At 37.6% G+C, this 25,750-nt stretch overlaps 1 protein-coding gene across 1 annotated transcript; it reads right to left on the bottom strand.

Annotated features, from left to right (window-relative positions):
* Positions 1-1,887: 1,887 nt before the first annotated feature.
* On the bottom strand, positions 1,888-24,195 carry LOC131947099 (transcription factor Dp-1). Its single transcript, XM_059308187.1, has 12 exons — positions 23,756-24,195; positions 18,902-19,023; positions 13,031-13,094; positions 12,077-12,162; positions 11,204-11,310; positions 9,223-9,394; positions 7,604-7,747; positions 7,430-7,498; positions 5,966-6,114; positions 4,234-4,400; positions 4,024-4,105; positions 1,888-3,890 (listed from the first exon to the last, which is right to left on the bottom strand). Exons 1-12 carry the CDS (start codon positions 23,799-23,801, stop codon positions 3,683-3,685), a joined length of 1,416 nt encoding a protein of 471 aa, XP_059164170.1. The 5' UTR covers positions 23,802-24,195; the 3' UTR covers positions 1,888-3,682.
* Positions 24,196-25,750: the final 1,555 nt, after the last annotated feature.

The following is a 25,750-nucleotide window of genomic DNA, read 5'->3' as shown; positions in this document are numbered from 1 at the left end:
AGTCTGGAAGAAACACTGCAAATGGGAATAGGGCTGGCAAGTAAGTAGGTCACCAACCAGTTCTATGGCTCATGCAGGTTTTATAAAACTGAGCCGTAGAACTGGTTGGTGACCTACTTACCAAAATGCCGACATCTAAAAAGGCCGAATGGACACAAAGCCGACAAGTTTGATAAAACAACAAATTCAACAAAACATACATGTTTATTATCTATTTAAAAAGAGGTACATAACACATAAGTTAAAGTACATAAATGTGATGGGCTCCATTGCTTGAATTGTGTTATAAATTTTTAAAATACTTTTCCTAATGGCGACTTTGATATCAGTTAATGTCAGACTTTGATACCCCTACTATTTGAGTAGGCATATCTTGGCTCACGGCAGCAATGGTCTTTAATTATGTCAATTTTTCACGAGCTATGACAACACAGGCTTGTGATGCATGGTTGTGTGTGTACTAGACTTATTCAACGTGTGTATGATGCAAGTCGTGCTGTGCAGAAATTTATAAAACTTGTCGATGGCTTCATTCCCAATACAACATATTTATACCGAATTCCCACACATACGGTTATAGGCACAAAATAATTAACTCGGAACGATTGCACATGAAATACGGCCTATAAATAAAAATTTTGCGCCCCCCCCCCTACAAATTATTCAATGATTTAATTGACAATAATTTTTTCTACGACAATATACTATACAAACATACATATTAGTAGGCCTCATCTGTCTACATATCCAATTTGTAGCCATCCATAGCCTACATCGTCCACTTTGGTGACTGAGAATTACAACTAGAAACTAATCCCTTGAGGGACAACCATATATGCCAATTATGACGTTACACCTTTCAATACAAACTAAAAAGAGTAAAATCAGTGTGTAAAACCTTAGGTGACGTAATGACTGCTGTGTCACTGCCCAATGTGTCACTGACCAGTGACGTAATGACTGCTGTGTCACTGACCAGTGTGACAAAAGGACTAATGTGTCACTGACCAGTATGACAAAAGGAACAATGTGTCACTGACCAGTGTGACAAAAGGACTGTGTCACTGACCAGTGTGTTATAAAGGACCAATGTGTCACTGACCAGTGTGACATAAAGGATCAATGTATCATAAAGGACCAATGTGTCACTGACCAGTGTGACAAAAGGACCAATGTATCATAAAGGACCAATAAAGAAAAGCTCAGTTTATTCATAACTCTCAACTTGCTGATAAACATTAGAAAGGCCAGAGAAAAATCTGCTGATTAAAGTTAAAGTCATGTGTGGGACATCATGGTAATCTATTTAACTGCTAGCCCTAAGGTCTCGAGTTTGGCTCATTGTTTGGACTTGTGACTGCAGGATGTCCCGGAGTCCACCCAGCTCTGATGGGTACCTTACTTGCGTAAAAGCAGTAGGGCAGTGCTGACAACACCATCCCTTTATATTTCAAGAAACATGAACTCAAAGGATCGCTGGGTCTAAAGAGGAGCTTTACTTGAAATTATGAATATCCAATAATTTTCTTCACAAAGAAAACAAAAAATTAGCATGTTAAAGTTAAGTCACCAGCTTGGCTTCAGGACATTTGATAATTGCAACATCCAATAATTTGTTTTTTCCTTCAAGCACAACTCTACCATGTACCATCTAGCACAACTCTACTATCTACCATCTAACACAACTCTACCATGTACCATCTAGCACAACTCTACCATGTACCATCTAGCACAACTCTTCTATCTACCATCTAGCACAACTCTACCATGTACAAACTCTGTCAGCACTAGACCACATTGACCATAAGTTACATTTAATTGCAAGTCACTAACACATTTGGGTGTGTAATGAGGCAGTAGACATAATAAAGAAAAAAAATCCATCAGCATTGTCATCATATGTTTAATTCAATTGTAACAATCACTATGAAATAATGAAATAACTAGTCATAAAAGTAGGGTAGACAAGTATCAAAGGTCCATCAGCATCATAGACAAAGTATTCCATCCTAGCAACATACAAGGCACTGTCCTAACTGTCATCACCTAAGGTAAACAAATCCTGGACAGGATTTCATGTAAAAATATTTTTGTACAGACAACTAATAAATGTGTACACCAAACTTTATTTTGCACAAGTTCCACATACAAGTTTAAATAAATGAAAAAGATACATCGCAACAGCCAAAGCTTATTTCACTCATGGGATTTGTCGGCTGGCATCAACCCCTGGATTTGTTACAGAACAGTAACAGTTTTAAGTCAACTGGCACAAGTCAACTGGCACAAGTCACTGATCAGGTTCAATTCAGTTCACAAGATTTGACATTGGGTTAGTATATGCCTATAAAACATCACCCCAGAAACCATTTAATGAAAATATATTGTTTTAACAAACTACACTATCCATACTTTTGATGCCTAATATTTGCAGATCCCAAATAAAAACAAATGAACCTGACAAGTGCCTGTATTAGACAGCCAGTACAGAGAATGTACAGAGACAAACCCCAGAGTGGAAACAATGGCACTAACTACCAGCATGTCTAGACTTGGAGCAAGTTATACAACAATACAAGTGACACAAAAGAGAAAACCTTACAGTAAACTTTCAATTGACAGTAAAACTAAGCAAACAATAAATAGAATGTTTCAGTGACAGGAGCATCCATTTATCCTCCAGAGCAATCAGGACTTTAGGGCTTGCCTTTAAGGTAGGCTTTTTTTTTTTGTTCAGAAAATGTTGCTGAAAGAATCCTTCCATTTTATTTTCCTCAAAAATGTTTCTATAGAGCTTGCTGGGGCTACTAGTGTCTTTGTTCACTTTGATAATACAGCCAGGCAAATTATCACCATTGCCTGCTACCCCATCAGTCATTGATCAAATCTTCAGTAGCATGTGTTCATCAAATCAAAGACCTTGCTAAAAAAATGCCAGCCATGATATGCTATTATTGCTCACTGTTGTATCTGAGCTGACCACGACAGAAACCAAAAAAAAAGCTATGACAAAAAATCTAACTTAGGTGAGTTACAATTTACAAAGTTTAAAAGCCAAGATTTATTGTCTTTTATAAAAATGAATGATACACCTTAGCTTGAGTGTGTAACCTTTACAATTAGGAAGAACAACAGCACAAGTAGGCAGTCCTGAGTCAAGGGTGCAAATCTTTGTTGCTCACATGAAAAAGTTGGAGGCCAAATGTAAGTTAGTGGGGGGAGGGCCTTACCAGGGGGCTGAAACAATCAGTTCAATCTATCACAGCAACTGGATGATTTGTTGCATCAATGGCATGATCCTCTACCACGGTGGGCTGACCACAGCCCTCTACCATGGTGGGCTGACCACAGCCCTCAACCACTGTGGGCTGACCACAGCCCTCAACCATGGTGGGCTGACCACAGCCCTCAATCACTGTGGGCTGACCACAGGCCTCAACCAAGGTGGGCTGACCACAGCCCTCTCCCATGGTGGGCTGACCATAACCAATGCCTACAATACCATTATCTATCAGCATTGCATTAGTTCTCGATCTAAGTGATGAAAATCTTGCTTTCAAGTTAAAAATAGAATGATCCAATGGTATTTACATAATCAACATATGTACAAGGGCATATAGAAGACACAATTATTTATATATACAGATGATTTAAGTTGTAGCTTGAAAATGTTCTCTGTGGTTCATACGTCTAGCATTCCTGACGGGCTTGACCGATCCGAGTCTGTCTCGTCATCGTCCGAGTATACAGAGGGTGTGTCCGTGGCTGCCCGAGAGTTCTGGTCAAAGGAGCCAGAACTTGATTGTCTGGACAGGGTGGACATCACCTCTCTGTCTGGGCCATCTGAGAGGGCATAAAATGTGTTGGACTGTGAGGTAGCCTGCTGGTATCTGAAACAGAGCAACAATGTGGAGGTTGATTGATGGGGAGAAATATGGGGGCATCATTATGGTGGAAGACTAACAACATAGTTGTTGGTCATTATGCAAATCACTTTGAACCACTCAGGTCTTGATGACTTACCGCGCCTGCTGAGCTGTGGCTGAACTTGGGTCTATAGGCCGGACAGCACTAGACTGGAAAGGTGTAGAGTTGTTTGCCATATCTGTTGAACAAACAATGAGTCCTAGAGAGGATCTTACGCCATAGCCAGCAAGCAAGTGAAAAGCATGAGTGTCAACTAGTAAAAAGTACAAGTCAAGCACAAGAGAACAGCTAAATTTGTGAGCTCACCTAAAACATAAGGCTCCAAAGATTTAGGAACCATTTTGGAAGCCCGGGTTAAGTCCTGAGATGTACACTGTCCCCTCTCCAGGCCAAAAGCCATCCCCATCCTCTTGAGCACCTCAATGTCATCATGGATCTCAAAGGTGTTGTCAAACTTGAACAGGTACTCGTACCTGCGAACAAGGGAAGCACATGATTATATTCAAGATGGCTGGACAACCAGTCCTTGTTCTTATATTAAAACTCAACAGGCATCAGGCAAGATCAAGGCTACAGTTCACTAAATGGTGAGAAACACAACTATCTTGACTTTTAGAGGTAAGCAAATCTTTGTAATAGCTACTTCTGTACATCAGTAAGGGTACTCAAATAAAAATTTTATAGAGTGATGTGACCAAAAAAATATTTAAGGGAGTAGTGGGGGAGAGAGAGGAGGAACAGGTTGTAACAAAAGAGAAAAATGAAACAAATCAATGATCATTGTTAGCTGGATTTTAAAACTAGATATTTCAAGGAAATTTTCTTACAATAGAAACATAGGTGTGTAGGCTCATACTATTGGGTCCTGATAAATTGTGGTAACCCAATTAGAAATAGTAATAATCGTAGGCCTACAGTCGGCGTGGTCGAGTCGGTAAAGCTCATGGTTGCTATACCGAAAAGTCTCGAGTTCGAACCCTCGGGCAGATGAGGCTCGTTAGCTGGGGACAGCAACTCTTCTAGGAGAGACAACTCCAAAATTAAACAACTGCTGCCTTGTAGTTTGTTCTTGGTTGGACAAAGGCTATGGAAGCAAATCCAAAAAGAAAAGCAGGCTGAAATCGGAGTCAATGGCCTCAATGGCGCATAACCAGTTGACACGTAACGCTTAATTGTGTTGGAGGCGTGGTCGAGTCGGCAAAAAGCTCATGGTTGATAAATTCGAACAAAGTCTCGAGTTCAAACCCACTGGCAGATAAATCTCGATCCCCTTCAACACTAATAATTAAGAACGAAGAAGAAGAAAGAAGTAGGCCTACATAGTGTTTGTTTTTAACTTGATTACATGAACCTATTAATAAAATTCTTTCATATTCATGTCAAACCTAAGACAATGATTGTGTGCTTGTGTGTCACCGGTCAAGTGTCGCAGACACTGATATAGTAAGCATCGCAATCAGTGTGACAATGGAAAAGTGAGCAGTGTGACAATGTTAAAAGTGAGCAGTGTGACAATGGGAAAAGTGAGCAATCAGTGTGACAATGGAAAAGTGAGCAGTGTGACAATGGGAAAAGTGAGCAGTGTGACAATGGGAAAAGTGAGCAGTGTGACAATGGGAAAAGTGAGCAGTGTGACAATGGGAAAAGTGAGCAGTGTGACAATGTTAAAAGTGAGCAGTGTGACAATGTTAAAAGTGAGCAGTGTGACAATGTTAAAAGTGAGCAGTGTGACAATGGGAAAAGTGAGCAGTGTGACAATGGGAAAAGTGAGCAGTGTGACAATGGGAAAAGTGAGCAGTGTGACAATGTTAAAAGTGAGCAGTGTGACAATGTTAAAAGTGAGCAGTGTGACAATGGGAAAAGTGAGCAGTGTGACAATGGGAAAAGTGAGCAAGGGGTGGTTTGACATGTGCTGAGTAAAATTAACCTCAAACTGATAAAGCTAATTTCCAGAAAGTAGCGGATAGTTTTAACCTCTCTGGTTTATTACAAGTTCTGTAACAACACCCACATGAAGTTCATCTGACAAACTACCTACTTGTCATTGGAGATGCTGCAGTCTATGACAGTTTTCTTGCTGGTGTTGACAATAATAAAAGGCAGCTGGATGGCGGAGTTGGCAGCTGGTGGACCTTGAAACTTCTCCAAGTCTTTGTTTCTTTGGACCAAGTTTTTAAATGCTATTTGCTGAAAATTTGACAAATATTCAATCACTTCAAAAATATAATACTACTAATATCAAGTGAAATAATACAAATATAAAAACCTTTATAGGTAACAAGTTTTAAATGCACTGAAAATAAGAAAGTTAACAAATATATTTCAATAAAAGCTTTGGACTTTTATAAATAAGGGAAATAAGTGGATTTTTAGTGGGGGGGGGGGGGGGGGGGGGGCAGGGGTTGGTGGTCCAAAATCCCAAAAAATTGTGGACATCATAAATGGATGACCCCTAAACTATCAAATGATTTAATTTTGTTATCTCCCCTTAGTTTTGAAACCGTTTAATGACTAATTAAACATCAAATTAAATTAAAAAATAGATAAGACTTTTATTGTCATCAAAGTGGAACAGGAAAGTTTGAATGAAATTGCTGCAGTGGAAGTGAGTCAAAATTGAGTCACGATATTTCCCACAAACAAGCAAACAAAAAGACATTGTGAACTAAATAAAAGCTTGTAAAAAGCTTTTGGTTTTGATCTTGATATGTCAATATGGAGTCAGCAGCAATTGAACAACTGATTAAAAACAAAATAGCCAAAGAAAACCAAACATAATAAGTTTACAAAAACACAGTCCATTTATGGTAGTCAGTTCTTGATTTTAAAAAAATGACTTAAAATACATGTGTCCTTAAAGCATACCACATCCCATTATAACACAAAGATCAGGGTATAACATTCCTGTTATAACTGGGATTAGCATAGGGTTAGGAACTGGGATAAAATACAACTTTATTTTTAATTGTTATTGTCCAAACTATCACATTGTGTAATTATAGCTAGATAGCTCCTAGTAGTTGTAATAGGAATAACCCCAAGGTGCTTATACAAGTTTGAATAGTTGAGAGTAGACTTAGTGCTCCAGTTTGTTAAGTCACCCCATCGTACAGGTTAGATATAATTTATGCATAGCTTAGACGACACACTCCTTGCTGGTTTGACAAGGTCAGGCAGGGAGTGGGTTACCTTTGGGTGAGTCTCTACATTGAACTTGTGTTAATATTATCTGTTTGAATTGTCAAAGTGGCTATAGCATCCAACATCACCTCACTGCAGTCACTAACACCATCTACCATCATGATGACTTTAAAACAATTAGCTATAAAACCTTTTGCCTTAAACTATTTACCACCATTCCACCTGTTAGTGTTCAGATATTTGTGGAGGAAGAATTTGTGTGTAGGAATCTTTAGATACCTCTTCGCCATTAGCCAACAATTGATTTCTGTGGCACTTGTTACACTTCCAGCTAGACTAGAAGATCTCAACACTGACCTACCTGTAGTATTAATTCCTGAAGTTGTTGTGTTTTATGTTTGATTCTTTCTAACCGTTTCTGTTTCTCTATCTGAGGAGTTGATGGATTATGTTACTGTTTATGATGTCATTACCGTTGTATACAAATTTATTTAAAAACTACAGATATTCACAAAATTTTATGTGCATTTGTTACCTCCAAATGCTGACACTCCTGTGCTGAATTGGTCGGAAGGCCTATCCACCTGATCTCCTTTTTTTCTTTTGATATTATGTTCATCGCCATTAAAACATTTAAGGCATCGTAAACTCTGCGTCTGATGTTTTTCTGATCATAAGGCTGAAAAGGCATTCAATTATTACAAGGTTAGATATTTTTCATTTGGAAGTTAAACAGTGTGGTTAATGGATGACAACTATATTTGTAAGACTTACTGTGATTGCAGTGTAAATGTATGACTTACTGTGACTGCAGTGTAAATGTATGACTTACTGTGACTGAAGTGTAAATGTATGACTTACTGTGACTGAAGTGTAAATGTATGACTTACTGTGACTGAAGTGTAAATGTATGACTTACTGTGACTGAAGTGTAAATGTAAGACTTACTGTGACTGAAGTGTAAATGTATGACTTACTGTGACTGAAGTGTAAATGTATGACTTACTGTGACTGAAGTGTAAATGTATGACTTACTGTGACTGAAGTGTAAATGTAAGACTTACTGTGACTGAAGTGTAAATGTAAGACTTACTGTGACTGAAGTGTAAATGTAAGACTTACTGTGACATGTAAGACTTACTTACTGTGACTGAAGTGTAAATGTATGACTTACTGTGACTGAAGTGTAAATGTATGACTTACTGTGACTGAAGTGTAAATGTTAGACTTACTGTGACTGAAGTGTAAATGTATGACTTACTGTGACTGAAGTGTAAATGTATGACTTACTGTGACTGAAGTGTAAATGTATGACTTACTGTGACTGAAGTGTAAATGTAAGACTTACTGTGACTGAAGTGTAAATGTTAGACTTACTGTGACTGAAGTGTAAATGTTAGACTTACTGTGACTGAAGTGTAAATGTATGACTTACTGTGACTGAAGTGTAAATGTAAGACTTACTGTGACTGAAGTGTAAATGTTAGACTTACTGTGACTGAAGTGTAAATGTAAGACTTACTGTGACTGAAGTGTAAATGTATGACTTACTGTGACTGAAGTGTAAATGTAAGACTTACTGTGACTGAAGTGTAAATGTTAGACTTACTGTGACTGAAGTGTAAATGTATGACTTACTGTGACTGAAGTGTAAATGTAAGACTTACTGTGACTGAAGTGTAAATGTTAGACTTACTGTGACTGAAGTGTAAATGTTAGACTTACTGTGACTGAAGTGTAAATGTTAGACTTACTGTGACTGAAGTGTAAATGTTAGACTTACTGTGACTGAAGTGTAAATGTAAGACTTACTGTGACTGAAGTGTAAATGTTAGACTTACTGTGACTGAAGTGTAAATGTTAGACTTACTGTGACTGAAGTGTAAATGTTAGACTTACTGTGACTGAAATGTAAGACTTACTGTGACTGAAGTGTAAATGTTAGACTTACTGTGACTGAAGTGTAAATGTTAGACTTACTGTGACTGAAGTGTAAATGTATGACTTACTGTGACTGAAGTGTAAATGTATGACTTACTGTGACTGAAGTGTAAATGTATGACTTAATGTGACTGAAGTGTAAATGTAAGACTTACTGTGACTGAAGTGTAAATGTATGACTTAATGTGACTGAAGTGTAAATGTAAGACTTACTGTGACTGTATCAGATGGTGACATGAGGTGCTGTGGCTCACTGAATTCTCCCACCAACTCATCAGCCACTTCGTTATACGACGTCACCCCTTTCATCTGAACCTTCTCACAAACTTTCATTGAAAAATGGCGTAAACCTTTGCCTCCCTTATCTCCCTTTTTGCCTCTTTTACTGAAATAAAAACAAGGACCAATATAACCCATTTGTTACCCTCTGCTTTTCCATTCAAACGTAATTCATATACCAAACCAGTGGTTCTTAACCTTATTGGAGGTACTGTACCCACCAGTTTCATATGTGCAATCACCAAACCCTTCTTAATACTTCTATTGTCCACTGGCAAAATCCAATCGTGAATAATATGAATTGTTTGAGTGTCCAATCTACTGAACCACCTACACTGACCCAGGTTAACCCTTTGAGCCCGCCAGGCCGGTAAACCGGCTTCAACATTAGGCATATATGTCCGAAAAGCCGGTTTTCCGGCCCGACGATCTAGCGTCATATTCCTAGAGGCCGGTATACCGTCTAATTAAATATAATTAGCGGAAGACTGACTAAAACTGCGCATATGTCTTTTTAGTGCGGGATTATGATTCTAAAAATAAATTTTAGGAAAAGTGAAAGTGTGTACATTTCGTAGCAATGCCGCCGAAACGAAAAGCTGAGCCACAGCCATCGACTTTAGCACATAAAGTTGGTGCAAAAAATGAAGCAAAAGTTCGAAATATCAACAAAAGTAGTAGAATGACTGCTTCTCAGGCAATACAACTACTTATTGATTCTGATGAAGAAGATAATATCCCTAGTCTGTATTGTGATGATAGTAAGTTGAATTTGAGACTGAACACCGTGACATTGAAATTGACAGTGACAATGAAACTGTTCAAGTACGTTCTGAAGCACGTGGTGCCAAGGACAAAGACTTGCCGAAACAGAACAAAAAAACTGTTTACTGGTGCAAAACATCCGAAGTTTTTCTATGCATTGGGTTCGGCAGTGATAACTGTTTTGAAATTTATCACACAAAAGTGGACTTCTGGCGATGAACTAGTGTGGCCAGGTATCAATAATAACAAAACAATTACTAAATGTAAATTGTTTCTTCTATGTTCTATCAAAACAATAATTATGTGTTCGTTTTATATACATTGTTCTATTCATACATTGTAAAAAAAATAAAGAATTTCAGAATCTTGCGGAATTGTTGTTTGATCCTGAGTGTGGATACCAAATTTGGCTTGATTATCTCAAACGGTCCAAAAGTTATAGGCAAAGTTAGAAGCAGATAAGTGAAAATTGATTTGGCCCTGGGAGCTCAGGAAATAGGAGCAAATAGGCCAGGGAGGCCAGGGCTCAAAGGGTTAAGAACCATTACAAGATAACACCCAATAACTTGTGTTTTATTTAAATTTTAAAAAAATATTAAATATATGTTCATTGTTGTAAAAATCTAAAAACTGGTATTGATTTACCTCAAAATAAATGTCTTTATAACAGTATTTATTACTACTGGCTATCTTTATAGCCATATTACTTAGATAATGTGAATGGTGCAAGAATGTAATGCGTGTGTAGCCCAATAACATCACTAATATTTTTAAAAAAATGCAACCATCTAGCTTGATACACACTCTAATTGATTCTATTATTCTAGATTCTTAAGATTCTTAAAAATAAATTAAAAACTATAAAATTGAAAAAGCAATAGTTTGAGTGAAAATAAGTTCAAATTTGCCAGAAACTCAATGAAATAAAAAAAATTAAAAAAAAAAAAAAAACAGCTAGAAAATACTGTTGTTTTTCCTATCTTTTAAAACTAAGAAAAAAATCAGCAAAAAATTAAAAATCTGCAAAAAAAATAAGGAGAAAATTAAAATAGGAGAAGAAAATTAAGACTTCCAAAAAAAAAAATCGGAAAAGTCAAATCCCTGATTATATGAATAGTGTCAAAGCGCTATTTGCACCCTAATAACCTACCCATCAACAAAGTCTGCTTCTAAGTAATCAGATGCTCTTTTCCTGGCCGACCACGGTGAGGTGGCATCTACTTGAATTACTTGTGGTCTGACTGGTGAACTCATGATCTGAAATTTTTATTGTATTGAGTATTATTTCAGTAAATCTGGTAGTACATTGTAGCCTATTGACTCCCACTGTACCACATCAGTTTAAACACTGACTCTACCACATGTAGCCAGTGGATCCAACTGCACCACATGTAGCCAGTGGATCCCACTGTACCACATGTAGCCAGTGGACCTCCCTGTACCACATGTAGCCAGTGGATCCCACTGTACCACATGTAGCCAGTGGATCCCACTGTACCACATGTAGCCAGTGGACTTCCCTGTACCACATGTAGCCAGTGGATCTCCCTGTACCACATGTAGCCAGTGGATCCCACTGTACCACATGTAGCCAGTGGATCCCACTGTACCACATGTAGCCAGTGGATCCCACTGTACCACATGTAACCAGTGGATCCCACTGTACCACATGTAGCCAGTGGATCCCACTGTACCACATGTAGCCAGTGGATCCCACTGTACCACATGTAGCCAGTGGATCCCACTGTACCACATGTAACCAGTGACTCCCACTACCACATGTAGCCAGTGGATCCCACTGTACCACATGTAGCCAGTGGATCCCACTGTACCACATGTAGCCAGTGGATCCAACTGTACCACATGTAGTCAGTGGATTCAACTGTACCACATATAGCCAGTGGATCCCACTGTACCACATGTAGCCAGTGGATCCAACTGTACCACATGTAGCCAGTGGAACTCCCTGTACCACATGTAGCCAGTGACTGTAAACAATGTAACCAGTGACAACAACATTTACCTGTGATGTTACTGAGGGCTTGGGTAGAAGGTGTGGAGACATTTTGTTGGGAGACTGATGTATGGGTACAGCAACTAGCTGGATATCTGAAAATAAAATCTTCAATGTCAGCTCCCGTTACACTTCTAGGTTACTTCACCTTTCACATCATGTTTCCAGAACATTTGATTAGTATGCAATAAAATTCTATGATCCAGTAGTACAATGTCTGGTATGCTTGAAGTTCTCTAATAGACCAACTGTGTTATTAAGTAGACAACAGTGTGTGACTTGATGCACAGCTACACCAGCAACTTATAAGTCTGACACCCCCCAATGTCAGCAACTTATAAGTCTGACACCCCCCAATGTCAGCAACTTATAAGCCTGACACCCCCACAATGTCAGCAACTTATAAGCCTGACAACCCCACAATGTCAGCAACTTATTAGCCTGACACCCCCACAATGTCAGCAACTTATAAGCCTGACACCCCCCAATGTCAGCAACTTATAAGCCTGACAACCCCACAATGTCAGCAACTTATAAGCCTGACAACCCCACAATGACAGCAACTTATAAGCCTGACACCCCCCAATGTCAGCAACATGAGAAAATGTTCAAGTAAGATTGACCAAGTGTTGTCTACAGCACAACGTGTCTGTAACAGTAACACCACCCCCCCCCATACAGAGTGCATTATAAAAATAGCACTTCTATGTGAAGCAACAAGATCAAGACACAGGAGCATTTAATTGTGGTAAACATATTTGGTATATTTAAAGTTTAAAGCATTTTCGTTTTTAGATTTCTGAATCAAAATTTTCCTATTTCTGTTTTCTCTACCCAACAATACATATTGACAGCAGAAAGCAGAGCAGAGAAGCTCAAGAGATTTGGTGGTACAGATAACAGAACTACACCCAGAGATTTGGTGGTACAGATATCAGAACTACACCCGGCTGTTCAACTCACGTTTAGGTGTAGCTTGCTCGCCACTAAAACCTTTAATTTCACCATTGGAGTCCAGGATGCCCACCTGTTGGAAAAACAAACTCTTTGTTATGTAATCAGACAACAAAATTTTTTTTTAAATAATTTTTAAAAAATAAATATGGCAAGGGATAAAATTATAGTTACATTTTTAAAAATTAAAGCTGTTTGGGAACCATCGATTACACTCATTTTCATATTTTTGTACCGAGTATAAGCCGTTGAAAAGCAGTTTAGAATTATTTTATCAATTCAAATATTAAAAATAACCACCCATGAAACCACAGAAAGTAAAACAACCAAAGTCACAACTATTGTTTTCCATGATAAAATACACAATAGTGGTTAATGGGTATAGCCTAGTAGTTTATGTATATTAAATAATATAACATCCCCATATCATCACAACATCCTGACTCAACTAATCCAAATTAAAAAATAACAAGCTTTTTCAAGCTTATTATAGGAGCATTCATGAAATCATGCATGTGTACACACATATGACCAACAAATGGATACAAATGTACACCCAGTACACAAAACCATTATTATATATGACTAACATCTGAATACACATGTACACCTAACACATGAATCATCGATATACACACATTATCTGACCAATACAAGAAAACAACAGAAAAGTTTGCTGTTTAGTAATCTCCATAGATGTGTACCCAGTAAAAAACTATATGTAATGTAGAGAAATTTATAGCATGTGTAATAAGGAAAAGGATAGTGTGTAATGAGGGAGTCGATCTATACCTATTGTGTAATGAGGGAGTAGATCTATACCTATTGTGTAATGAGGGAGTAGATATATACCTATTGTGTAATGAGGGAGTAGATCTATACCTATTGTGTAATCATTGTGTAATGAGGGAGTAGATCTATACCTATTGTGTAATCATTGTGTAATGAGGGAGTAGATATATACCTATTGTGTAATCATTGTGTAATGAGGGAGTAGATCTATACCTATTGTGTAATGAGGGAGTAGATATATACCTATTGTGTAATGAGGGAGTAGATCTATACCTATTGTGTAATGAGGGAGTAGATATATACCTATTGTGTAATGAGGGAGTAGATCTATACCTATTGTGTAATGAGGGAGTAGATATATACCTATTGTGTAATGAGGGAGTAGATATATACCTATTGTGTAATGAGGGAGTAGATCTATACCTATTGTGTAATGAGGGAGTAGATCTATACCTTTTGTGTAATGAGGGAGTAGATATATACCTATTGTGTAATCATTGTGTAATGAGGGAGTAGATATATACCTATTGTGTAATCATTGTGTAATGAGGGAGTAGATCTATACCTATTGTGTAATCATTGTGTAATGAGGGAGTAGATCTATACCTATTGTGTAATGAGGGAGTAGATCTATACCTATTGTGTAATGAGGGAGTAGATCTATACCTATTGTGTAATCATTGTGTAATGAGGGAGTAGATATATACCTATTGTGTAATCATTGTGTAATGAGGGAGTAGATATATACCTATTGTGTAATCATTGTGTAATGAGGGAGTAGATCTGTAATCATTGTGTAATGAGGGAGTAGATCTATACCTATTGTGTAATGAGGGAGTAGATCTATACCTATTGTGTAATGAGGGAGTAGATATATACCTATTGTGTAATGAGGGAGTAGATATATACCTATTGTGTAATGAGGGAGTAGATCTATACCTATTGTGTAATCATTGTGTAATGAGGGAGTAGATATATACCTATTGTGTAATCATTGTGTAATGAGGGAGTAGATATATACCTATTGTGTAATCATTGTGTAATGAGGGAGTAGATATATACCTATTGTGTAATCATTGTGTAATGAGGGAGTAGATCTATACCTATTGTGTAATCATTGTGTAATGAGGGAGTAGATATATACCTATTGTGTAATCATTGTGTAATGAGGGAGTAGATCTGTAATCATTGTGTAATGAGGGAGTAGATATATACCTACTGTGTAATGAGGGAGTAGATCTATACCTATTGTGTAATGAGGGAGTAGATCTATACCTATTGTGTAATCATTGTGTAACGAGGGAGTAGATATATACCTATTGTGTAATGAGGTAGTAGATCTATACCCTGTGTGAATGAGGGAAATTCAGGGGAGGGTATGATCAAAATATTCAAAGAAAGTATGTGTCATCAAAAAAACGCATGACATGTGTAATCACGACATGTGTAATCGTGGTTAAAATATGTATTCAAGTATGGTGTAGGTGTAGAGAAAGTATAAAATGGCAATTATAGGCTGATAGGAAGCAACAGTCAATCAGCGTTATCACAACAAGTCAGCGTTTCCTGAGCCAGCTGCCTGGCCCAGTGTAATAGCGGGACATAATGAGGTCAACACGTCGCCCACCCCAGCCCACTCTGTCGTTTCTTTGTTCACACGCTGCACCTGACGGTTGGGGAAAACCCGATTTATAGTGTGTGTACACACCGCCCAATTTATAGTGTGTGTGTAACACACCGCCCAATTTATTGTGTGTGTGTAACACACCGCCCAATGTATTGTGTGTAACAAGCGACACACCGTCCGATTTATAGTGTGTGTGTAATAAGCGACACACCGCCCGATTTATAGTGTGTGTGTGTGTGTAACAAGGACACACCGTCCGATTTATAGTGTGTGTGTAATAAGCGACACACCGCCCGATTTATAGTGTGTGTGTGTGTAACAAGCGACACACCGTCCGATTAATAGTGTGTGTGTGTAACAAGCGACACACCGTCCGATTTATAGTGTGTGTGTAATAAGCGACACACCGCCCGATTTATAGTGTGTGTGTGTGTGTAACAAGGACACACCGTCCGATTTATAGTGTGTGTGTAATAAGCGACACACCGCCCGATTTATAGTGTGTGTGTGTGTGTAACAAGCGACACACCGTCCGATTAATAGTGTGTGTGTGTAACAAGCGACACACCGTCCGATTTATAGTGTGTGTGTAATAAGCGACACACCGCCCGATTTATAGTGTGTGTGTGTGTGTAACAAGCGACACACCGTCCGATTTATAGTGTGTGTGTAATAAGCGACACACCGCCCGATTTATAGTGTGTGTGTGTGTGTGTGTAACAAGCGACACACCGTCCGATTTATAGTGTGTGTGTGTAACAAGCGACACACCACCCGATTTATAGTGTGTGTGTAACAAGCGACACACCGTCCGATTTATAGTGTGTGTGTGTAACAAGCGACACACCGTCCGATTTATAGTGTGTGTGTGTAACAAGCGACACACCGTCCGATTTATAGTGTGTGTGTGTGTAACAAGCGACACACCATCCGATTTATAGTGTGTGTAACAAACGACACACTGTCCAATTTAATGTGAGTGTGTAACAAGAGAGACACCACCTAATTTAATGTGTGTGTGTAACAAGAGAGACACCACCTAATTTAATGTGAGTAGCAAGCGACACACCACAACAAAATGTCGGACATGCCCGAGTTCCATCATTGGTCAGCTCTAGTACCGATGGCGAACATAACGGACCAGCGACCGACTTTTGATAAGCCGTACCTATCTGGTACCGCCGGTAATACAAGTTCCTATGGCTAATGTATGGCTAATGGACAAGTACCCAACACGACATAGGTATGGACCACTCCTCGAACGTGAGACGGGCGGGTGAATGGGGCGGGTGAAGACGCTATCACTGACCTGTAGCATGACAATAGAAACACGAGACGCTAGCACACGATATTTGTAGCGTACAGTCGCCCCCCTCCACCCAGGACGGAACAAGGCTGAGTTCCGTTACAACAGCACAAATCTTTGTTCAGGGCCCACCCTGGGCCGCAGCTGTCGATTCAAGATCCAATCGGAACATGTCCTCCGTGGGTGGAGGTTAGCGATACAGTAGCACACGTCACATACACACTAGCGGACGTCTAGCACACGTCACATACACACTAGCGGAAGTCTATCACACGCCACATACACGGTAGCGGACGTCTAGCACACGTCACATACACTCTAGCGGACGTCTAGCACGTCACATACACACTAGCGGGCGTCTAGCACACGTCACATACACACTAGCGGACGTCTAGCACGTCACATACACACTAGCGGGCGTCTAGCACACGTCACATACACACTAGCGGACGTCTAGCACACGTCACATACACACTAGCGGAAGTCTAGCACACGTCACATACACACTAGCGGACATCTAGCACACGTCACATACACGCTAGCGGACGTCTAGCACACGTCACATACACACTAGCGGAAGTCTAGCACACGTCACATACACACTAGCGGACGTCTAGCACACGTCACATACACACTAGCGGACGTCTAGCACACGTCACATACACACTAGCGGACGTCTAGCACACGTCACATACACGCTAGCGGACGTCTAGCACACGTCACATACACACTAGCGGAAGTCTAGCACACGTCACATACACACTAGCGGAAGTCTAGCACACGTCACATACACACTAGCACACGTCACATACACACTAGCACACGTCTAGCACACGTCACATACACACTAGCACACGTCACATACACACTAGCGGACGTCTAGCACACATCACATACACACTAGCGGACGTCTAGCACACATCACATACACACTAGCACACGTCTAGCACACGTCACATACACACTAGCGGACGTATAGCACACATCACATACACACTAGCACACGTCTAGCACACGTCACATACACACTAGCGGACGTCTAGCACACGTCACATACACACTAGCGGACGTCTAGCACACGTCACATACACACTAGCGGACGTCTAGCACACGTCACATACACGCTAGCGGACGTCTAGCACACGTCACATACACGCTAGCTGACGTCTAGCACACGTCACATACACACTAGCGGACGTCTAGCACACGTCACATACACACTAGCGGACGTCTAGCACACGTCACATACACACTAGCGGACGTCTAGCACACGTCACATACACACCAACGGACGTATTGCACGTCATTGACAGTGTAGAATCTTAGAGCCAGGTATACAGCATGACCTCGGCTCGCCTGTCCAGCCACCACACGGTAACACAGCGACCACTCAACTGGAGACCATATAGACTACTGCTGCTGATCAGTTCACCTGTGGCTTTAGGTGACTGTCACCCACAGATTGTCAACCTGATATCTAATACCTGGCTGCCATTTCATTATGGTATACGAGAGATTCCAGCAGGCCAATGTCACGTGATACCACACAATCACGTAGGAGAAAAATACCAAAGTTCAATATCAAGGAAAAAGTCAAGAATTGCTTGTCAAACAGGCTGTACCTTACTAGTCTAACTTTGAAATCTTAGGGAGGAGAGATAACCCACAAACAGAAATCATAGACAGGAGAGATAACCCTTAACAGAAACCATAGGCAGGAGAAATAACACAACAGAAATTATAGTCAGGAGAGGTAACCCACAAACAGAAATCATAGGCAGAAGAGGTAACCCTTAACAGAAATCCTAGGCAGGAGAGATAACCCTTAACAGAAATCATAGGCAGGAGAGACAACCCACAAACAGAAATCTTAGACAGGATGAAGGCTTCATGACAACAACACTACCCAGACAGGATGAAGGCTTCATGACAACAACACTACCCAGACAGGATGTAGGCTTCATGACAACAACACTACCCACAGGATGTAGGCATCATGACAACAACACTACCCAGACAGGATGAAGGCTTCATGACAACAACACTACCCAGACAGGATGAAGGCTTCATGACAACAACACTACCCAGACAGGATGATGGCTTTGTGATAACACTACATTACTCAGAGACAAGTAGCTAGCCAATCAATACTTACATCTTTGGCCATAGAGTCTAAGCCATTGTTCTTGTAATATTGCAGGAAATCTTCTTTACTATTGCTGCTACTTGCACCTTTAGAGGGGGTTAATGGTGTTATGGTGCATGGACTGCCTTGACCTTTAGTGAAACAAAAACAGTCTTGGAATCAGTTGACAGAGATAAAAGTAATCTGAGTGGCATACTTGTGAAGCAACACATCATCAAGTCAATAAGTAAAGCTTAAACCATTTTTATTCTGACTTTTCAATTTCTCATCAGGCCATTATATAACTTCATCTTTAGTCACTCAGTGACCAATCTTGCTGAGGGATTCATTAAATACGATCAGTTATCTAATCAACAATAAAGTATAATGGTGATTTTAAATTATTTTAATAGGTCACAGCTTTAAGACATTTCTCATAAGTTTAATTTCTGTCTTCCAAACAAGTGCAATCCTGCTTGTTTTTTTTTTGATGAACTTAAATTATGTTTAGCAATATTTATAAAATAAATTGGATTTTATCATATTTTAATAACTGTGTTAGCCCACCAATTTTAATAATAAATAAGGAAAAGATATATAGAATATAGAAAAATCTGACTCAACTAGTCTAAATAACAGTTACTATCACCAAAAGGCCAGATAATTGTTGAAAAAGATAACGGTGCAACAAATGATTGTTGTAACAGAGCAATGATCAACACCATGTTTCTTTGAGTAGGCTTTTATGTCCCACGACATCAAAACTTAGCCCATATCTTTACCCTAGTCAATTTTAATATTCTGTCTCACAGTCAAATGCTACTTATTTTTATGTACGAGTACTAACACTAATAATACTACTACATACATTACCAGGCCCAGGCTAAAAAAAAAAAACAACCACAGGTAGATTTAAGCCAAGATATTATACCCACAGCCAATACAGTGAACACCCATTGTTGAGACATAATTAATAGGCTTAATGGTTAGAACCTAAATCTTTTTATTGTTTAAGTTCTGAACTATTTATTTGGTATTACTAGACTTTAAGTGAATAGGCATACAATAGTTCTAGATCTAAGATTCTAGAATAATCCAAAAAGTCTTTTTATTTCAAAAAGAAAATTGTGCAGTTTAACTTTCAACACAGAAACTCAGTTACCTATGACAACAAATGTGCCAATCGATTAAATTCAATTAGGCCTAATACTACTAAATAAAAAGTCCCACATAAGGCTACTATAATTTCATAAGCAGCCGTAAGCTTTTAAAACATTTCTTACACTAAACAGTACATTAGAGTACTGAGATCTAGTAAATAATATAGAAATATTAAATAATAAGAGAAGACCCAATGAATGACTGATACTAACAGTTGATATAGCCTAATCATATTTTGTAATTTAAAATACTAAGTAGAATCTTGATCTTGAGTTTAAATTTCTGGATTTACAACACTTGACTAAGATCTAGCTAGATTCTACATTCTAGCAGTATTTATTTTATTTAGACCTAAAGGTTGTAACTTTAAAAAATAGGCCTAAGGGTTAGTAATTGTTAAATTTGTACTTTTTAACTTAATTTGTACAGTAATTACCAGTAATGAAGTATCATCAGAAATTTAACACCTCTTTAAATTATAATTTATAGGCTAAGAAAATTCAATTAGGTCTATTTCATCTATTGCATTAACTGACACAGGTAGTTTCTAGATCTAGATTCATTGTTCTATAACATATAGATAAATCTATCCAAAATCTAGATCTAGTCAAAATTTTTTTAAATAGATTTTAAGAAAATTCTATTTACATTATTGTGCCATTATCGACCATGGTAATTCACTAATTTATTGGTATAGGGGTAAAACATTTTAGTGTATTTTATTGGGTGCTTCATGTATACTTCCAGTTGAGCGTATTTTATCATAAACACAACCAAGACACACGAAAACATTAAGAAAACACTAGGATTCGATGTAGATCTCACATTTTTAAAATAAAATGTGTTTTAATTACAAAAGGTAAAAAAAAACTTTATAAATAAGGGGCCTAAGCATTACAGTTCTAATTAAATAGCATATGATCGTCTACGGGAGAAAAATCCCTACCCTGTTGTGGGTTCACCGTGACCATGAGTTCACACTGGCTTTTATTTTTTATTATCAGCATAGGGGGAGAATTTTTATACCAGTGTCTGATAAAAAAAGAGGGGTGTTAGGTTACTGGTAGTTAACTAAAAAAATATTAAATACACACATGACTGGCTAAGGCTAATGTCAATCACAATGAGAATGCCTACCCTGTCCCTCCCAGCACACCATAAGCTTTTAAGTAGGCATTTTGGTAAATTTTGCCTAATTATCTCAGAATGATAAAACACACATAATATTGAAGGCCATAAACTGCCATTTAATAAACTACTAAATTTATCACTGTAGGCCCAGTAGTTTTTTTTTAATGAATTTTTAAAGTTGTATGTTAAACAGCTTATATTTTATTGTAAAGTTGCAAAATATTTGGTGTCCTTCTTTGAGTTCATATAGCGTTGTTATTTTTTAACATGTAATGATAAAACTTTGCATATTGATACTAGAGAGTACAGGCAACAGGAATATGCAATAAAGATCAGTAAAGGGAAAACCAAAAATAATTAAGACTAATTAAGGGTCATGGCGTTTTTATATAGAGAGCAACGTTAGTCTATTGTCAAACTGCACAACTCTGTTGTTAATAAAGATATATTGATAATACTTTGCATATTGGTGCTAGGGAGTACAGGCAACAGGAATATGCAAGTGAAATACAGCTTAATTAAAAGGAAAACAACTAATAATTAACTTAATAAAGCCCAATTAAGGAGTGCGGTGCCGTTCTACTATGATTGCCAAAAGTCACTTTTCATACTGAATATCTATGTTGCTATCGATGATACAAAAATAAAACTTAGCACATAGATGCTTAAGGATGTTGGGAATAGAAATTTACAAGTCAAAAAAATGCTAGGAGAAAAAGACAATCACATATAATAAAGTCTAATTAATGGGGGTGGCACTGAAATCTTGTATCAATAATACCTGTGTATTATACTCATACTGGAATATGATATGGTTAGGATTATGTTGAAATATCTAAATATTAGTAGCATTAGTTATAGGCTACTTTTAATAAGTAGCCAAGGATGGTTAATCAATAGACAGCCTACAGAAACTAGATGAGATGTGTCGCAACCGAAGGATAGACAGCTGCCTTATTTGCTGATCTGAACCTACTGTTTAAAAAAAATTACTGTTGCTTAGTTTAAGTTATAAAATTAAGTCACATTGTTCAAAGTGTTACTGTTTCTGTTTTCTTTTTGACTTTTAAAAAAATGTATCTATCACTGTTGCTTTAGATCACATTATTAAAGTGAAGTGTTAATGTTTCTATTTTATCTTTGACTTCATTTATTTTACTTTCCATGCCTCTATAGATCTAGTAGTATATTTTAGCTATTATTAAATTTTAAAGATAATATACTATAATCTGAGAAATGACCAATTTAATCTTTGTATTTGTAATTATTTTCTTAATCAGTTTTTCCTGAAACGGGGTAACTAAAGTTTAGATATCATCCATAAGTAATTTTACAACATAATTATATATTTAAGCTTGATGCAATAAATATTAGTTCTATTAGATTCTTATAAGCAATTACTCATTAAAATACATAGATCTAAATCTATTCTATAGGGGCCTAATATTTATAAGGGCCTATTTATTACTATTTAAAATTTTAATTAGGCCTATTATTATTACCCAATTGAAAATGACTAATATGGAAGATTATTAATGAATGGGACTATTAATTCCATTGCTTTAAATTTTATTTAATCCATAAAAAACATTCTATAAGCTAAAATCTTGCCAATTCAATGAATAGTGTTAAACAGTAATATCAAATGTGCGATTTTTTATATTTCATGCATATGGTCTATGGACCGTCATAAAAATTTAAACTCGGCCGTCATTATTAAAATTGCGTAGATCCCCTTCACTTCACGCAAGAAGCAATATCTGGTTATAAAGAGCTAAAAAGCCCCATAAAACCAACATTTCCACCCATCAAAATAGTTTGGCATTACTTATTTACTAGATCTAGTTTCCTGAACTTATCTCTTTTTTAAATGCCGAAATTTGGTTCTATCGATAATAGGTAACCTCGCGGCCCCTATCGCCCTGTTAAAAAATTGTGTCAGCGGGACCCCCCCAAGATTTACCAATGCTTTTTAAGCATGTTCCAATGAAAAGAACTCTATCAAACTGTTATTTTTGTTCTTGAGAATGGTTAGGATGCTCATTACAACTAATGTCTAGCTTATTATACTTTACTTTCTTGCTAAAATTAATACTAATTGAAAGAAGTCGGTTACTGCGTTTAATGAGACGTGTTCGCTAAGATACCTCGATAAAATTGGGATCGATATGTTAAAATGTAACTAATAGTTTTCCATACAAACATAGAATATAAAAACAGCCCACTTTGACGTATCGAATACATTAATTTATCGATTCTCTCATGATAACTAAGCACTTGGATGGAAAATGGCCGAAATTACAAAAGTTGGCTTGAAAAATTTCGGATGTGGCCAGATTAAACAAAATGGCGGACATCGAAATGCCTACTTTTAAGTCTAACCCTAATTTTAGGGCCTAAGTAATTTAATTTCTAACCATAAAATTAGCAGAGATTACAATACTACTAACAACCCAACGCACCTATTTTATGGAAGAGTCTATTATCGGACAACGGTAAAAATCATCCCTAAAATTTAGTACTCTACTAAAGCCTGTCTAACTTGTCTAAGCCTAAGCATTTCTTCAATTATTTGCCTTTGAATGTGATTACCTTCTTCCACCCACAAGCTGGCTAGTGTGGTGTTACTGTTTGCCATGAAATGATGAAGAATTAACTCATGAAGTAAGCAATATGTATCCACAGAAAATAGTATTCCAATAGACTTTAAAACTTGCAATAGATTCAGCTACGGGGAATGTGTTTATAGGCGAAAAACATATCACAAAATAAATAATTCCAGATAAACTCAAGTCACCGCAGCATTCGAAAATGGCGTCCGGTTTTTTATCCGAACACTTAAACTAGTATAAAAAGACTTATCATTTAATATAGCTTATTTTTATAATATGCGCATTCTTTATTATAGGTGTGTTAAAATATGTGTGAAATTTGTCCTTTAAAAAGTAAACAAACACAGTACATCCATTTTCAATTCTACAATTTTCTTAATCTAAACACATTACGAGCTTGGCGGCGTCAGCCATTGTCATTATTTCATTGGGTCTGCCAATCACATGGCCCTCTTGCGCATGCGAAGTAATGAAAATATGAGGTTAAAGTTCACAGTAACTTAGACGCAAAACAAAGAAAGTTTACCATGCAAACTTTAAAAAATGAATTTCTGGAAGTCATATTTAGACTACGTAACAATAAATTTAAAAAAAAAAAAGATTTTCCGGCAAAATTAACCCGATGTTTTGTTAATTTTTTTTCTAAATTACTAGATTCTTAGATTTACACACATATTATTTATATACAAGTAGATTTCTACTGACTGATAACCAATAGTTATAGTACCAATATGAATAAACAAGGCCTTCAAAATATTGAAAAGGCCTAATTTTAGACTGCATTCTCATGGGTTTCTGGGTATTTCCATTACGCAGTTCTGTGAACAACCAAAATTGTGCTAGAACTGCGTGGTAGGGCCTATGTTCTGACCCGATAAATCTCATAGCGGCCTATTTAATTAAATGCAACGATCGAGGTTACCTAATTTATTTTCTTGTGACCATTGTAATAATTTGTTACTCTAATTTTTCTCTGTGACCAGATATAAAAGCATGGCTTAGCTACAGTGGCGTAGCGAGGTCGGGTGTCACCCGGTGCGGCACTTAGTGGTGTCACCCCCCCCCCTTCCGTATATATATATATATATATATATATATATATATTAGGCATACCGCACTAGCTTCGCTTATGTTTTCAAAAAACTTTGGAGGAATTGAATGATTAATTAATTGGTGATTGGCTGTTAAGTGGAGTACTTAGGGCCTAAGCTTGAACAGTCTGAGTAAATTAAAGTCAAGCCCCCATTGATGAGGCTTATAACTCGTCGCAAACTTATTACCCGCTGTGATATTTATTTTTTCTTTAAAATAGTAAAATCATTATTTAGAAATTATTACTTTAAAAAGCTAGCTCCCCTGTAAGCATACCAAAGGACGTAGTCTTTGTTTACTTTTTCACAAACAATTGTTTATATAAGAAATTACAGTATCTGGACAACTCTAACAACCCTAGGGGGTTTATCTGGAGGGAATAATGTTTTTTTGTTACCCTCCAGGGTCGGTCTACGACCTCACAAAATATCAAGGGGGGGGGGGGGGGGTCGTTCGGTAAAAAGTTTTTTTTCGTAATATAGCTCATATAAGGCGTCGGTCAGTCGAGTCCAGTTTTGAGCCTCTCTTCGTGGACTTTGCGGCCAACCGGTACCGGCCCCGGTGTTCTATTGCCTGCCAAATTTGAATTAATATAAGTAAGTATTTATTTACGCATGTGTATGTATTCACTTTTTTTAATGTATTTAATTGTTTACCTTTTCTACCCATATATGGATTAAAACATACGTTATTACGATTCTCAACCAAACCGTTTACCTCAGCCATATTTTGCAACGTTGAGTTAATGTAACTTCATCCCCCCCCCCCCCCCCTCGACGGCGATTGCTTTAAACTGTGCTAAGATAATACTAGCGATTTTTATCTATAGTCGGTTATAAATACATCTTGATGTAGCATGTTTTCTCTATCATTAGCAGGTTTA

Source organism: Physella acuta, unplaced genomic scaffold, assembly GCF_028476545.2.
Source record: "Physella acuta isolate Inbredline_101_S28 unplaced genomic scaffold, ASM2847654v3 ptg000582l, whole genome shotgun sequence".
Classification (NCBI taxonomy): domain Eukaryota; kingdom Metazoa; phylum Mollusca; class Gastropoda; family Physidae; genus Physella; species Physella acuta.
The sequence above is the reverse complement of the archived record's forward strand: the minus strand, read 5'-3'. Positions and strand labels throughout refer to the sequence as shown.

Coding starts and splice junctions, on each gene's coding strand:
- LOC131947099 (XM_059308187.1), bottom strand. CDS start 23,801: ATGGCAAACAGTAACACCACACTAGCCAGCTTGTGGGTGGAAGAAG. Junction 6,115..7,429: donor TTCAGGAATTAATACTACAG/GTAGGTCAGTGT, acceptor TCAAATTTTCAG/CAAATAGCATTTAAAAACTT. Junction 4,106..4,233: donor TTTGGAGCCTTATGTTTTAG/GTGAGCTCACAA, acceptor TTTGTTCAACAG/ATATGGCAAACAACTCTACA.